Below are 16352 nucleotides of genomic sequence, written 5' to 3' on the forward strand. Positions count from 1 at the left end.
CACATCGAAATGACGAATCCCTGTCTAGATACAACCACTAGGTGGCGATGTGTTCCAAGCCTTCACATCGAGATCCAAAGCGGATGGATCAGTGACGTAACTTCCGATCCGCTGTTTTTCCAGCATTGTTTTTTATGATGTTTGGTAGTATTGAGAATAAAATCGCTCTAGCCTGAATTAATGCACACATTCATCCAACCGGAAATAACGTCAACATAATCCCAGCCCTGGTAAGCTTTTTATTTGTGTATCGGCCCACTCCAATACTTTCGTATTACCTGGCATTTAAAGTTAAACTAATTGGAACAATGCAGCCCGTCAGTGTCACTGTTTGCTATTTGACAATGACTCCATCTACTGTAATGCCGTGACTGTTAGAATTGGCTGCATGGCATCCTTATAATGTAATGAATTAGAGCATTTAGTAAAGGAAACAAGGTTATTTTATCTGGAAATATATCCCTACACCAAATCCATCTCAGTTCTTTGTGTATCTGGTTTGATTGTACACGGATAGGTTATATAAAGCCACTTATCGGACCTGCATCATGTCGGCCGAGCTGGACCTGTCGCCCCCTGAGGTCCCGGAGCCCACGCTCCTGGAGAGCCTGCTGCGCTATGGGCTATTCCTGGGGGCCATCTTCCAACTCATCTGCATCTTGGCCGTCATTATCCCGTCCTCGAAGGGACACGAACAGGTAAATGCCAGAGATAGGTCGGGTGTGGTTTTTCAGGTAAACCATAATCCAGCGTCGTTCTTCGTCGACGGACTACTTTGCAATGTTCAAAAGAGGAGGCATGGTATCTTTGCTCATATATATTACTTCTATGTTCCTATTGTGTACAAACAACCGGCCTTGGGATTTAGAATTCACGACACCTGTATATCACAAGCCATTCATAATTGTCTTCACGGTAATAGTATCAGGGCTTGCAATCGCTGTTGTGAAGTGCTCCTCTTTCATCAACTGCTGATTTGAATGTATAATGTCTATGAGTCAGATGAATTGTTTAATAATATTTAAACGTATTAATACTGACGAACAATTTAGGAAATCTGTTGTGCCAGGGAATTACAGGTTGGCCTGCTACTGACAAAGCTTAGATAGGCAGGCTAACCCATTATGTATTACTTCTGTTTAGATATGCTTTATATGGGTTAATATATAGATATAGATATATATGTGTCTGTGTGTGTGTGTATACGCTAACCCCTTTTTTATATTGTTTCAACTTTGGATGTTATCATTATCCTCATGGGGAGACATTGTTTAATGTCAATGTATGCGTATATCATGTCATCTTAGTTGTAATAAATATCCTCAACTGGTGACCCCGGTTTAAGTTGTTTTGTGTCTTATCTTTATATAAACTTTTCACAGGCTAAATGTTTTTATTGCTTGTTGGCTTGTTTGGTGTGGTAATCGAAATGTATTTTTGTATGAATTTTGAGGTTGGTATTTACATTGTTTATTCATTTGTCATTACCTTTGCATGTGCTAAGGAATGTTTACTCATATAGAAGCCCTATATCCTGCCCATTTAGTGTGAATGAACTGTAATACCTCCTTATCAGATAGTTTGAGGTAATAACTAAGTAAACAAAGTAAAGTTACATTTTCCTTAAGTTTCCCTTTTCCATTTTCAGCCAATATTTTATATTTTTAGTATGGGACTTCTGAAGTATCATTGCACTAGTGGAATTAGATGTAATTATTACACAGAGAAAGTTTGATGATACTCATTGCAATGCGCGTGTGTGTGTGTGTGTGTGTGTGTGTGTGTGTGTGTGTGTGTGTGTGTGTGTGTGTGTGTGTGTGTGTGTGTGTGTGTGTGTGTGTGTGTGTGTGTGTGTGTGTGTGTGTGTGTGTGTGTGTGTGTGTGTTCCACAGGAAGAGACAGAGACTACTGATGGAAAGGCTGCTGAACAACTGAAAAAATCTAAAGGACCTGCACCTCAGATTCGCCAGAAACTCAAGAAAGAGAGCAAAAAGAAGCGATAGATTACCAGTAGCCTGACGGTGTTTATGTGTATTTTTGTCCATGTCTAACCGAATGCCAGCATTTGTGCTAAAATGGTAGGCCTACTACATTTTTCACTTCAAAGTGACCCTGAATTTACTCTCAATTCCATGCCTGTTTTTACAAGTAGGCCCATGCGCTAACCTTTATAGATTAAGTTAAGTAATTATCTGGCAAAAAAAAAGCCTTTTTTTTGTTCATTTTCAATTCAGCATTGCATTTCCGATTAAAAATTGTTTAATAAATATATTATTACTGCTTTTTAAATATGCATTTTTTTAAATGAATCACTGCTCAATATTAAATTGAGATTGTCATGTTCTTAATTATCTTCGTCCCAAGGTAGCTTCAAATTGGATCATGACGTAGGACGACTATATCCAAAGGTCCCTGACCAAAAAGCCTATTTATACGCCATCGTTGTGAAATGTCTATAAGCCAACATCTGCTACGATGAGCGGTGTCCGTATTCAAACCAGTATCTGACACGTGATGATGTGTGCAAAATGTTTCAGTTTCATTACCATTTACTGCTTTAAATATGTAGGCTACGTACAATCCATTCGGTACCAACTGAAGAGGGGATGCCGAGGCCTACTACAGCGTGCGTAATACGACCATCATGTCAATATCAGTGTCCGGACGTGATTCTTGACGCCATCTAGCTGCGTAAAGTGCGTAATACAGCCTACCTATTATTTGTGCATCGTGGTTTCGTCAGTGGAGCGTTGTGCGCGTGCCTTTCCACTCAAAAGGCATGTTTTTACTAGATCGCTTGTGTTTGCCGATACATTTCGTCGCATGAATTGCGGACTATGTAGTGATCAAACCGTAGCGTTTTTCCAGGGAACCACAACAGTAGGTCTTGTGTCATTTGCTGCAGCCGGGAGTTGTGCCCCTCACCTCATCAAAGCCGAATCCGTCATGACCTCTCTCCGCGCTTCCCAAATACGCTAAATGGGATTTGTGGTCTGGCCGAGGTTCAACAGCAGCTGGATATCCGTTTCCATTATTTCTCTAATGAGGACAGCGATTAGAATTTAATTGAACATCTCGTTCGCGCGTCTGTGATTTAAGAATCAATCTCAGGACGCATTAAAAGGTGAGTAGATAGGCTATTTACGCCAATTTTAAAGCTATTGTGAAGAATTACGAGCTTTCATATAGCCTATAAGAGTTATTGTGATGCAAAAAAAGATAAATGTAGTATTCGTTAGAGCGGTGTGTGTTTCATTGTTACAGGCCAGTGTAACGGAGGCTTCATGTGGCCATTGCCCGGTGCCTCTCGTGCTCGAGAATACCCCCATTTATATGCGATGCTCGCGATGGGGAATGGTCGAATATCTGATGCCTTTACCCAAGATGACACTGCGGTATAAGATGGGGAAAACGCTTTAGAATATCATGACACTATCCATCGAATTTCAAAATGGAGTTGTAACAGCACCTGTTTTGATTCATCAGGCCGCGTAAGTGCTGCACTATGTGGGCTGTGTAGAGTCAGACACACGGCTAACAGTCCTGTCTTATCATGCCTTTCCCCATTCACAAATCCATCTTGAATATCTGTTCACTCTTGGGTTAATGTACTGGCATGGGCTACTATGCGACTGTTTCTTTTCTATCCTTCTTTTATTCTTTCTGATGGCTCACGCGGCTCATTGTGACAGCTGCTGTTGCCCGTGCAGGCTCCCACTACCCCACCCCTCGCTGCTAGGAACACAGGTTGTCTGAAAACAACTGGTGGGAATCCCGTGGAAATAGTATTGTAATTATGTGGATGATCCATGTATCTTTAGTAATTGTCTCTGTATAATCCCGCACACGTGTTGGTCAACATGTTTATTCAGGTCGGAATTATTCGGACTATGCAATTATATAACATGAATACGATTATATTTTGGTCACAGCACGTTTTGGGGGATTCAAGCGTTGAGTGATAGGCCTACTAATGAGTAGAGAATGCAAACGTCTAGGTAGTCTTTGTTTTCATGTAATCGATTTGTTGGTTTTTATAAAGTAGGCAAAGAAAGTCAGGGCTGTTCATGATCAACTTATGACCTTTTTAAAAAATAATTTTATTCATAATATGTTCTTGATTTTGAAAGCCTATTCGATGTTTTAGAATTAATTAGTGTCCATATGAATATTTAGATAGCTCAGTAAGCATTTAGATAGCCCACATTTAGATGGCTTAGTAAGTCTCTCTCTCTCTCTCTCTCTCTCTCTCTCTCTCTCTCTCTCTCTCTCTCTCTCTCTCTCTCTCTCTCATTCTTCCCTCTAAGGGTCTGGACTTCAATAGTGGGTTTGGGACTTTTCATGTTTTGCTTCCCTATTCTTTGTGGCACTGAATGGAACAAGAGCTAATTATACAGCAGCCATCCTCATCGCCAGAAACAATTGTAGGCCGGCCTGTTCACTCAATGATGGACAGAAAACGGAAGTAGGTTTTATCAGCTGGCAGCCGCCCTCCGACTCTGCTCTCCTCCCTCTCTTCTCATGCCCTCTCTCTGTGACTGTGCACTGGCTTTTATTTGATAGACAATTGCAAGGTCAGAGCCAATTTTAGAATGTTACATTCCAGTCATACACTGGAGTGTGTGACCTGGGAGGGCACACACCCATTTGTATTTTTTTTCTAATCCAGAAGTATCTGGAATAATATATAATGAAATGCTTTTGTGAGAGAACGTCAAAAGCAAAGGGCTTCAGAAGAAGCATGATGGTCCATCAGCTGTCGTTTGAGCAAGGTGTTCAGCCACGTGATGTGGGCTGCCTTGCAGTTTCACCATGTATGCAGGGGTTACCTAAATACAAACATACTGTTCTTTCATCCCTTTATAAAGCATACTCTTGGGTCTCATGTGGATGTGGTCCACCTCACCATCCAGGACATAGGCCGAGAGCATCTTACTGGACGACAACAACTCGGATCAGACTTTTGTAATAATGGTCCAAACAATGTCTATATTTTGGCCTGTGTGTGTGCAGTATATGATGTGCAAGATTTATGCAGCTAGGATTCTGATTTTCTTTTGAGGTTAGCACTGAGAAAAAAAAAAGCACACACATATATATATAGATACACACACACGCACACACAAACACACACACCACTATCAAAGGACAAGGACTGGGAACATGAAAGTGTCTGCCGCCCGCAAGTGTTGTGTTTGGCGGAGGCGTGGCTCTGAGGTCGTGCTCCCTCTCTGAAGAACAGCAGGTTGACTACCGCTCCGCTCTGTTATGACTCACGGGCCTCTGTCAGAGCCAAACTTAACACACCATCCTGCTAACCAGCGCTGTCTGAGGAAGCAGAGGAAAGATGGAGTTGCTTTTGTTTACCGTAGAAATGATACAGCATGAGAGGTGATTTCTTTTTTGTTATGTCAGTCAGTGCTTAGATTATGCGAGCACCCAGGTCTTCGAATCTGAGATCTCACACAGGATTGAGTACGTGGGAAGGCACGTGTCTCTCTTTTTTCTGTGTGACTGTAGGAATGTGAAGTGGAGATGCATGAATTTGTGGGGTATATGAAAGATGGAGAAGGTCACAGAGAAGGTCTGAGGCAATTGGAAGTGTCCCTCTTGATATGTCACATTCCTGGGCTAACAGAAGTGGCTGTCGCTATTCAGCAGTGTATAAAACTCCACTCCTTTTTCCTCCTCAGTGATCTCAATTCTACTTTGCTTGCTTTCGTCCTCCTCATTTCACATGTTTAGTTACTATATGGTTATTCAATATCATGCACACCCATACACCAGAAAGTAAATGATCCAAATAATAATTGAAAACCCTGAGGTAAATATTCCAACTCTCGTGAACTCTCTTTGTGGCAGTCAAAGGTTTTGAAGGAAGCCCAGTGTTCTTTAGATCCAATCAAATTAAAAAAAAAAATACCCAACTTCATCACTCCTGTGACACTGATGTTATCCTCCTCAAACGTGTGTAAGTCACACGCGTTTGAGCATGACGAGTCCCAACGCAACTCCCCGAGCAATGAGAATATCTCCTCTGGAATGAGACTTTGATACTTACCCTTGTGTAATAATGGATTTGAGGATCATGCCTTTGTTGCCTCCACTGCCACATTCTGCTCTTCTCACAATTCCCCATGGCCACTCACTCTCCCCTTCCCTTTTCTTCTTCCTACCTCCCTGCTGCTCAGGATGTCTTTTTTGTGCTTGCCGGCACATTTCATACCCTTCCTCAAACCCACCACACTCTTCCTGAATCCCCTCCTCTCACGTCTTCTCCCTTTTAATTCCTTCTGTCAATAGTTTCTCTCCCTCTCTCCCTCTCTCCCTCTTCCCCTCCCTCTTTTCTTCCCTCTACCTCTCCCTCTTCCCCTCCCTCCCACTCCCACTCTCCATCTCCCTCTCCCTCTCCCACTTTAAGTGTTGAGTGTCAGAAGCCGGTCAGATGTGTTGTTGTTGGGATGGGGCCACTTCGTGACGTCAGAGAGACAGCCAGTTCACCGGAGGCAGCAAGACAATTTGTTTACTTGCAGCGACTTTAAGACAACCAAGTGCAGTGTTTTGGCAAGGCCGTTCAGAGATCTTGAAGTAGGGACAGGCCCCATTGAGCAGGTTCTCGATTTTACTGAGCACTTTTATTGGCCAACTCTTTCTATTTTATGTTTTCATTTTCTTTGTGTTTCCCATAATAATTTCTCGTGCAGCGGTGCTGAGGTGTGGGTGAGATTTACTTTGTTGATGTGCTTGTGCATGGCGCTGATATGCACATATAATGGTGCTGATAAGCTTAGCAAGGTTCTAGTGTGATCATTAATCCAAGTCGGTCTCTGGTGCCTTCATTCCAATAGAAATGGTACAACAATATAACATAACAACAAATGGCTTGCGGGAGCACTATGTATCCGAGACACATTTTTGTGGAAATTATGTTTAGCGCAAACAGTGTGCAATCCGACCATCTGCGATTCATAATACTGTTGCTTCTGTTCTACACAATCAAATATGTAGCCTACCTTCTTCTTTTAAGTCACTTTTTCTCTTCATGCTTTTAGTCTGATGCACATACATTTGCTAATGCTATCCATCTACAGTATCATCATGCATTTTTTATTCCTCTATAGCAGGGCACTGTTATGCAGTCAGCATCTTTATATTTGTTATGCATGGCTGATTGCCGCGGTGCTACTAATCCAGTGGTGGCCCTGTACCACTGCTGGATGCACGTAGTTGTCTTTATATGTAAGGAGTCATTAATACATTCAATGCATCATTGGACAAGATACACAACTAATCACTCTATTAAAGTAATGTGGCATATGCCCTAACAAACTCACTCAATTAATTAAATGAAAGTAGATCAAAAGATAAGAAAAGCTTAAACTTGAAAAGGCAGGAAATGCTCCTGAGCAAGAACCTTTTACACTGGCTGCTCTGTAGTCCCAACACCAAGTTGATCAGTGAATACATTGAATGGGTAGTAGGTTCATTGTGTCCTAATAGTCTACTAGCTTCACTGCTGCTATTCGGTAGAGTTTTAGATAGATTAAGTGTTCTGTATAAGGCTGAAGGCTTAAACCTACCATCTCAAGAAGAGGACTCTCTCTCTCTCTCTCTCTCTCTCTCTCTCTCTCTCTCTCTCTCTCTCTCTCTCTCTCTCTCTCTCTCTCTCTCTCTCTCTCTCTCTCTCTCTCTCTCTCTCTCTCTCTCTCTCTCTCTCTCTCTCTCTCTCTCTCTCTCTCTCTCTCTCTGTCTCTCTGTCTCTCTCTGTCTCTGTGTTATCTTTCGCTGGGGCTTTTCCTTTCCTCCTCAGCCAGTAACTGTAATATCTTGCAAAGAAATTCCACGGTTAACAAGCGTGCTATTTGAGTGGCGACTATATCCTATCATATGGCCACATAGCTGGGGAGAAGAAGCTGTGCCGATCCACAGACCAAAGCGGATGGACTTTGATGCTTCTCATGCAGAGGCAAATGGTCATGGAGCAAACCAGCCCTGTTTAATATGGGTCTACACTGGGGAGCACGATGGGGCTCTATAATGTATTGAGCTAGAGTGTTAGTATGTTTAAATTAAGCATAGTATTAGCATTCAATGACTTGCTTGGCACATTCCAAAAAGGCTGTGGCTTCAAGGTCATTCAACAGCTGGCTAAAGTGGTCTCTTGGCAAGAGGATGGGGATTGACTTTATTTGGGCAGAGTGATAACTCAGTGTTATCTTTACAATCCATCACTGGCATCATGCAATCATATATATTACACATTTGCAGTCTAAGTTTGAAATGATTTATAGGTGTTTTTTTTAACCTCAAACATTCATAGTCTTCAATGTAGACTTCAGTTCTATTGGCGGTCGGACCGTGTGCGTAGAATTCTCTGTGAATATATTTCCTAAGTTCCTCGTTCCTCGTTCAACATGAATGGTTGGTTTACAACAATTTGGTCGGTTGGCGGCCGCCCAGCCAAACGACCAGCAGCAACCGACCCACAACACGTTGTCCTTTTGACGGAACCCAAAGCTTGCGCGTCATCTCCGGGGTAGCTCCGGGCGGTACCAACCAACCAGACCCAAAGTCCATTAACCCGACTCCCCCACCCCCACCTCCATCCAGCTGGCCTCTCGGCCTAATTGAGCAGCTTGCCACTGCCCACGTTGACCTATCTTTTGCATCAGGCCTTGGGGCCTGTCTCTGTGTATGAGTCAGTGCTGCACCATAGGATATGTTACCCCCCCCCCCCCCCCCCCCCCCCCACACCACCACCACCACCTCCCTACCGTGGCAGATCAGGGCCTGGCAGGGGTTGAATCAAAGACTGCGTGAACACACACGTGCGCATGAAGTCACTGCAATGCAATCGCACATGCATAGTACATGCCGTCGTACACACACACACACACACACACACACACACACACACACACACACACACACACACACACACACACACACACACACACACACACACACACACACACACACACACACACACACACACACACACACACACACACACACATGTATCGATCCACCCACACATTCCCTCAGCGGGATATGTTCTTGTTCATGAGAATTCCCCTACCTGCGTGTGTGACTGCTGTGTTCGGGCTCGCTCTCTCGCTCTCTCGCTCTCTCTCTCTCTCTCTCTCTCTCTCTCTCTCTCTCTTGCACTCTCTCACTCTGTGTGTCTGTCTCTCTCCCTCTCCACCCACGAGTCCACAGCTGTCCGTGGGCCCGCCACGACAAGGCGCCCACGCGGTTCTTTTTACAGCCTTTTTTCCTGTTCCACTTCTCGTCGTCGCTGTTAGTCACACTCTGGTCTGTCAGAAAGGCTTGCGTCTGATATGCTGGTTGGCTGGTAGGGGGGGGGTTGTGTCTTATGACAAACTCTGTGTTCATGGGAATTAAGGAACAGCTGCTCTCACAACACTCACACACACAGCATACACATGGTCTGAAACTGAGAAGTTCAATATTCACAAAAAGTGTTTGCACGCCTCTGTTGAACAAGCTTAAAAAAGACAGTCTCACACTGAGTCACCCTAGAATCAGTATGAGAATTCCCTAAAAGGAAATGAATGGTTAACTTATTACAAACCGTAAGCCTGGCTTCCTGACAAAGTTAGTCTCTTCTTTGGTTATTGGTTTAGTTCTGTGCTGGCGAATGACCAACCTGAAGGGTCTAACATGTTACTATCAGGCCCTGAGAGCAGGAAGGATGTACTCCCCATTGCAACTTTGGAAGAGAAATAAGATTAATTTGAATATTGTTATTTTTTTGTTTTCGTTATTGATTCTCGGCAGATCCATTTGACCGATAGCATGGCCTTGAGTCTGAAGGGTGTGTGAACGTACGCACATGCGCCCGCGTATGTGTATGTGTGTGTGCGTGTGTGTATATTAGTTATATCAAGGTGTTTTATCCTGTTAGTCTTCGCGTTCTTGGGAGCTGACTGTACCTGGAAGAACTGCAGCATTACCACGTATCATGGAGCGCCAGCTAGCTAGCACGACTACAGTGGCTTACGGCCGTGGCGGTGCGGCGAAGTGTCAGTGGTCAGAGATAAAACAAGAAGTTAGTGATAAATCTCTGTCCCCCCCCCCCCCCCCATATAATTTATAGATGAACTCATGGAACGATTATGTTTTGAGTTGAATTGAGTCCAATGAGGGGCAACGGTTTAGTTATGGAAAAATAAATACTGTATAAGAATGTTGATCTAGGAAAAAATGGGAATCTCTTGAAGTGGTCATACACTTCAAGATTCCTATTTTATATTTATTTAGTAAAAGCTTGATGTGACCTTCACAATGGCTATATATGTGGTCCTTCTAGATTGATATAATTGTCGATAATGCGACAATGCCATGCGGCATAAGGGGCATATTCTGAATAAATTAAAATGTTTGAATGAATTAAATGTTTCTGTCAATGGTGTTGTTCTGTACGGTCTCTCCCTCCATGACCTCCTGGTGTGAAGTGTTCTTGTGGCCGAGTACGGTCACACTGAACTGTGACGGTGCAACATGGAGGCATACCCCAAAAGTAACTAGATTTTCGGTAGAAAACCTGTAAGAGAGTTTAGGATAAAAAAAAGCGTTACGTAGTAAAGAGAGTCCCTTTATCCCAATGACCATAAGGAGGAACAAATAATCCCCCACAGACAGTATCAAGAGGCTCAGACCACAGTGCAGCAGTGCCCAGTCGTAGGAGCAGGGCTGTGCGTGACGGGACAGCAGCCAGTGAGTCAGTCCAGCTGAATCCCACTGACCCCCCCCCCCCCCCCTCCTTGTGACCTCCGCCCCGCCCAGGTCCGCGCACATGGGGGCGGGCAAGAGCAAGCCCAAGGAGCCCGGCCAGCGCTCCATGAGCCTGGACGGGACCATCGGCACCGGCTCGGACAGCGGACACTTCCACCACCTGGGGCCCGCCCAGCAGACCCAGACCCCCAACCGGAGCCCCGCGGCAGGGACGGGCCGGCGGGAGCACCGGGGGCAGCACCAGCACGCGCCCTCAAACACCCCGGAGCTGGCGCTGTTCGGAGGCGTGGACCACACGGGCACGCTCACCTCGCCCCAGAGGGGCCCGCTGTCAGGTAGGCCCCCGACGGCCGGGCCAGAGGGGGAATGGGGGCCAGCTGGAAGACCAATGCTGCTTTCTGATCATTTCTTTGATGTATCTGTGTTTTAGTTGTCTTCAATCAAATGTTATTGTTAGCATTATATTTCATGAGGAATTTCACTATAAGTGCTAATGTGTGAAGGTTCTGTCGCTTATATATATATATATCTCTTCTTTGGTGAATTTGTATTGGAGACATACTACATCTATGACACTGAGATGTAAGGCTGTTTGATGCAGTGCGTGTCGCAGAAATGCCTGAGATTTAAATCCAGGGACTTCAATCACTGGGCAAGGTATGCGTCTAGACTGAAACAACATCCTATTCTTCTTAAAAGCAAGAACAACTCTCTGCGATATGGAAGCCACAAAACAATAACACAAATGAATGCATTTTCATTTTCTGCTTGAAGGGCCACGTCTTATATCACCCGAAATGGGTTATTGTACGTGTTATGTGAGGGTCGCTCAAGTCCTTATTAGTGCTAAGGTAAAAGGCATTGTCACGCGCTGTGATGTACTGAAGGAACTGGAATATTGGAAAAAACATGGGGAGGTGGGGGTGTGGGGGTGATAGTGTGATTGTGAATGACACTGCTGGACTGTATGGGGACGTGGAAGAATATGAACATAATTGCTTTAATCCCAGTCTGCTGGCCAGGTAGTAAAAACATAAAAAGGCCATCTGCAAGATTGCTAAAAAGGACATGGTTGTTCTATCCCATCAGTCAAGTTCACATCAATACATGTCATTTCGTTTTGATTTGATTCTATCCAATAGTATGTAAAATACTAAATCTAAATATGTAAAATATTGACGTGATATCGATGATTGGTTCATTATAATGTCATCAAGGTATTGATCACTGGCATCAAATTGTCGATCATGATGTTGTGCTATAGCATGGATTATTATTTTTTTGGTATCTTGGCATAAAGTGCTGCGCAAGTGGATGTTAACGCTGAATGAAAGAATCACTTGGAAGATCTGGACTCTCATCACACGTCAATCTAGTAGGTAACTAAAAATTAGGTAAAAAAAAAAAAAATCGCATGGAGCCAGCGACATCTATTATTTGATACAATCACTGGAGGTCTTCTTCAGTGACCCGGCCGCTCGTGGCAGAGCAGTAATCAATAGGATGCCATCGATATGAATAGGTCTGATCATGTCTGACATACTCCATGTGTGCTACACACTGACCCATAATCACATGAGGTCACAGCAGCAAATACTGAGATGTTTGATGCAACATCAATGTCACACGTTTTAATCATGTCAGGGCGATGAGGGGATGACATTGGACTGTTAAGTGTCTAGACTGGCCAGATGGTTGTCCTAATACAACTCTGTCTGGAGAGATCGGCGCCACATCTGCTTGCAGAAGATAGATTTACTGCCCTCCGTCTCTCTCTCTCTCTCGATCTCTCTTTAACAAATAAATCGATGATTGGCTGGAGAAACCCTACGGTTTCCGCCGGCTCGTGCAGCCTACGGCCATGGGAAGCCCCTTCTATCAGGGTTCCCAAGCGTCCTAGATTACCTAGAGACGGTCAGCACTTTCCAGTCAAGGCAAACAATGGAGGCAATTTAGATCGATATATTTTCATAATCAGTTTTGAGAATTGATGACCAAACTTTGAGTCATGCCACTTAAGTCACATAAGTCATGCATTACTTTCATAATAGCTTCAGTTAAGTAATTCATGACTTTAATAGTGGATATCGTCCAGCCAACATTAGCAGTGCCTTTTATGCTCAATGCGGTCACAAAATAAAATGATGTGTAACTGTATTCAGTTTTTACATTAGCTGTGTGTAGCTTTAATCCTGTGTTTGCGATCGATTATTTAATTGGTGCGGTTGCTGTGCAAATCGTGGATGATCCTTTATAGAACTCGTGTAAGCTTATCGTTCCACATAGACGGTCACTTTTCAACCTTTGTTACAAATAACACTTCTGTATTACCAGCCAGTTGTGTGTGTGTTGGTTTAGGGAGATATTTGTAATGGGGGAGGTGTGGAGAAATAGCCACTTCCCTAAAACACTTTGTTCTGTTTGCGTACGTGTGCGTTGCGCTTTGTGATCCATATCCCGCAGGCGGTGTCACTACATTCGTGGCCCTGTATGACTACGAGTCACGGACGGCCTCCGACCTGACCTTCAAGAAGGGGGACAGGCTGCAGATCGTCAACAACACGTAAGGAGGACCCCTCATGGATTACGTATCAGTGCCCCAAACCTCTCTGATGCCGGTCCAGATGGCAGGGTCTCAGACCCGCTCTCGCTGTTAACGCATAAATCGATAAGAACGAGCCCCACAGCGAGAGCTTCCCTCAGTTAAATCACTCTGCTCCTCTAGTCAAGAGTGCTGATGTCATCAGGACCTCAGGCCTGATCCCCGCCAAAGAACACCAAAAACAATGTCATACATTGTGATCCATTGTAGGATTATACAGACGTCCTACAATGGGTCACAATGAATCCAGCAAGCAACGGGTTTTGGGTTTTTGTTATCCCTGCATAGTAAAGCGTAGCACGAAAGTTGTGCTCACTTGAACTGAAACCCTAATTCCCCTCCACCCCCGACAGATTGGCAGTGGCAGTACAGGAAGCGTAGTACAGCTAAATATAAAAGGCACCAGCTCCCAGAAAAAGCTCGTAGAGCAGGTGGTCCTGTGGCGATCCCGACAATGGTGTTGTTCTGCACGCTCTCTCCCTCCATGACCTCCTGGTGGGACGAGTGTTCTGGTGGCAGCTGTACGGTCTCACTGAACTGTGACGCTGCAACATGGAGTCATGCTCCACAGTGTAACGTCTCTTCCACTGTGATTCCCCTCGTGATGGAGCCAGCAAATCGTCGAGTTCGCGATGTTTTGATCCCTTCCTTTTGCTATTTGATACTTCAAATATGTATAGTTTATATTATAGTAGAGTCAACATCTTTCTATGGTGTTCCGTTACACCACGATTCCCCCTGCAGGTCAACCAAGCATGCATTAATTTTGTACAAAGTTGACCAGTCTGAATACGTTGGCATTTTGAGATTGGCAATCACAAATTGAATGTCTCCCAACGTTTTTCGAGAACGGAAAGGAACGTACGTATCGCCGCACATACGTTGTCTCATACTAAAAGCGAAACGATTAATATAACAGCATCACTGGTCAGCATCACCACCAGCGCCCGGTCCGTCCGTGGCGCGCCACGAAGCACCGTGGCCCCCGCTCGCAAACGCTGCACGCTCTGCTGTGTCTTGATGTGTCCGCTGTTTTCCGTCATCTCTCCCTCTTCTCTTTCTCTCTCTTTCTCACGCTTCATGGTTTCTCCTAGGAGAAAGTACAGCTTCAGGTCAGTATCCCCATTGTGCAGTCCACACATGCTTTCCGATGTGCCCTCGTGTTCGCCCCCCCTTTAGAGAGGCCCGGGTGTGCTTGGTAATAGACGTTGTGTAGCATCTAGATCAGTAGTAATGGGATGCACTCTGACATGTTTGATGCTCTAATGCCAAATCCCCTCCCTGAATAATGCATTATATTTCAATGCACCCTATGTGGATGCATGTAGATGTATGTATGAAAGATGTGTCTTTTAGCTTCTTCTGTCTTTCTACCATTCGATTTATGTGTCCCGTATGTCCCACTCTATCATGAAGTACACTGACCTCAGATTGAACTGCTCAATCGCTTTCTTGCTCTAATAACACTCTCTCTCTCTCTCTCTCTCTCTCTCTCTCTCTCTCTCTCTCTCTCGCTCTCGCTCTCGCTCTCTCGCTGTCTCTATGTGTGTGTCTCTCTCCATGGATCACACCTACGTATATGTTTAGGGAAGGGGACTGGTGGCTGGCTCGCTCCCTGACGACCGGAGAGAGCGGGTACATCCCCAGCAACTACGTGGCCCCATCCGACTCCATCCAAGCAGAAGAGTACATCACCCACTCCCCTTATTTATCTCTCTCGCTCTCTCTCTCTCTCTCTGGGCTTTTCTTGTTTATTTTATTCCTTCATTGTATATTTTCCGGCGCAGATTGTTTCACCCCCTCCTCCCCGCATCCCCCCATCCCCCGCCCAGTTTTCACACTCCATCACAGTCGTAGTCTCCTCGTATCAGTATTAATGGCATCAAAATATTGCTGTAAAAGTATTAGAAGGACACTTGTTCTTAGGGAATGTTTGCTACCCCAAATACAGTATGGTACTCGCCGAAAAGGAAAGCAGCCATCTGTGGATTGATGGACCGCCAAAAGAGACACATTTTACAAATTAGACACGATTAGACACACGATTGTTTTTACCCTCGTTCACAATGGTGGGAAACAATAAGAATCCAACACATTGACACGTTCATATGTTTGCACTTACAAACATATCCTTTGTTTCACCGTGTTAGAAGTGTAATGCAAACATTCAAGTGTTAATGACATCTCCTTATAGTAACGCCAATACAAAGTAACATCAACGAGATGTGTCATACATTGCATCGAGATCCACAACAACACATTTGCAGACGCGACTTGGGTGTCGCGACTGAATGAGTACTTCTACTGAGGTTAAGTCCTGACATCCCTGTTAGCCGTTACTCTGAAGGCCCCCTTTGCTGATGGTGTCGTAGGGCCTCTACCACCAGTTGTCTGCACCAGGCGCGCAGGCTTGTCATTTGTCTCCCCCCATCTAATGCTCCCCCCTCCCCCCCCTTCCTTCCCCTCCGTTTGACAGGTGGTATTTTGGGAAGATCACTCGGAGAGACTCTGAGAGGCTCCTGTTGAGCTTGCAGAACAGACGGGGAACGTTCTTGGTACGCGAGAGCGAGACCACCAAAGGTAAGGAGGAGGAGGTGGAGGGGGAAAACAGATCTAAGTGAGGCGGCCATAGTTTTGAATCCGACAGTGTTTTGAAAGAGGTTTAGAAAGGTTCTTCCACAACTCAATGATTGCTACCCTGTGGATTCATAAAGTATGATTAATCATTACAAAACATACATTTTTGATTAAAGATAGGCCATTATATCTCAAATTAACCAAATTTACTGCAAAACTGAAGAAATTAGGTTGGTTTGAAGTAATATATATATATATTTATATCCCTTTGTACCAGCCATGCTGCTGCCATTCCAAACTGTCTCTCACACACACACACACAGACACACGCCACACTGTGGGATACTGTAGGAAATCCACATCCCATATGTCCCCACGCAGCATAGCCAAACAACAGGTGACTGTATTAAACTCT

General features: G+C 44.5%; 2 protein-coding genes across 5 annotated transcripts; both read left to right on the forward strand.

Moving 5' to 3' along the window:
• Positions 1-78: 78 nt before the first annotated feature.
• Positions 79-2289, forward strand: manbal (mannosidase beta like). 2 transcript variants are annotated; one of them, XM_060069165.1, is made up of 3 exons: positions 79-230; positions 529-698; positions 1893-2289. In XM_060069165.1, the coding sequence occupies exons 2-3, from the start codon at positions 549-551 to the stop codon at positions 2001-2003; spliced, it is 261 nt and encodes an 86-aa protein (XP_059925148.1). In that variant the 5' UTR covers positions 79-230; positions 529-548; the 3' UTR covers positions 2004-2289. The 2 variants fall into 2 exon arrangements, with proteins under 2 accessions (XP_059925148.1, XP_059925149.1); XM_060069166.1 differs by having other exon boundaries at positions 102-230; positions 518-698.
• A 141-nt stretch (positions 2290-2430) lies between these two features.
• LOC132470495 (proto-oncogene tyrosine-protein kinase Src-like) lies at positions 2431-16346 on the forward strand. 3 transcript variants are annotated; one of them, XM_060069162.1, is made up of 6 exons: positions 2431-2696; positions 10810-11093; positions 13222-13321; positions 14455-14472; positions 14948-15046; positions 15837-16346. In XM_060069162.1, the coding sequence occupies exons 2-6, from the start codon at positions 10820-10822 to the stop codon at positions 15979-15981; spliced, it is 636 nt and encodes a 211-aa protein (XP_059925145.1). In that variant the 5' UTR covers positions 2431-2696; positions 10810-10819; the 3' UTR covers positions 15982-16346. The 3 variants fall into 3 exon arrangements, with proteins under 3 accessions (XP_059925145.1, XP_059925144.1, XP_059925147.1); XM_060069161.1 differs by lacking the exon at positions 2431-2696 and adding an exon at positions 2703-3124; XM_060069164.1 differs by lacking the exons at positions 2431-2696; positions 14455-14472 and adding an exon at positions 2703-3124.
• Positions 16347-16352: the final 6 nt, after the last annotated feature.

This window comes from Gadus macrocephalus, chromosome 13 (genome assembly GCF_031168955.1).
Source record: "Gadus macrocephalus chromosome 13, ASM3116895v1".
NCBI classification, from domain to species: domain Eukaryota; kingdom Metazoa; phylum Chordata; class Actinopteri; order Gadiformes; family Gadidae; genus Gadus; species Gadus macrocephalus.

What these genes read in the sequence shown, in the direction of transcription:
- manbal (XM_060069165.1), top strand. Translation starts at nt 549, where the DNA reads ATGTCGGCCGAGCTGGACCTGTCGCCCCCTGAGGTCCCGGAGCCCACG. An exon ending in CCTCGAAGGGACACGAACAG is followed by an intron (nt 699 to 1,892) that starts GTAAATGCCAGA and finishes TGTGTTCCACAG; the next exon opens with GAAGAGACAGAGACTACTGA.
- LOC132470495 (XM_060069162.1), top strand. Translation starts at nt 10,820, where the DNA reads ATGGGGGCGGGCAAGAGCAAGCCCAAGGAGCCCGGCCAGCGCTCCATG. An exon ending in CCAGAGGGGCCCGCTGTCAG is followed by an intron (nt 11,094 to 13,221) that starts GTAGGCCCCCGA and finishes CATATCCCGCAG; the next exon opens with GCGGTGTCACTACATTCGTG. An exon ending in GACTCCATCCAAGCAGAAGA is followed by an intron (nt 15,047 to 15,836) that starts GTACATCACCCA and finishes TCCGTTTGACAG; the next exon opens with GTGGTATTTTGGGAAGATCA.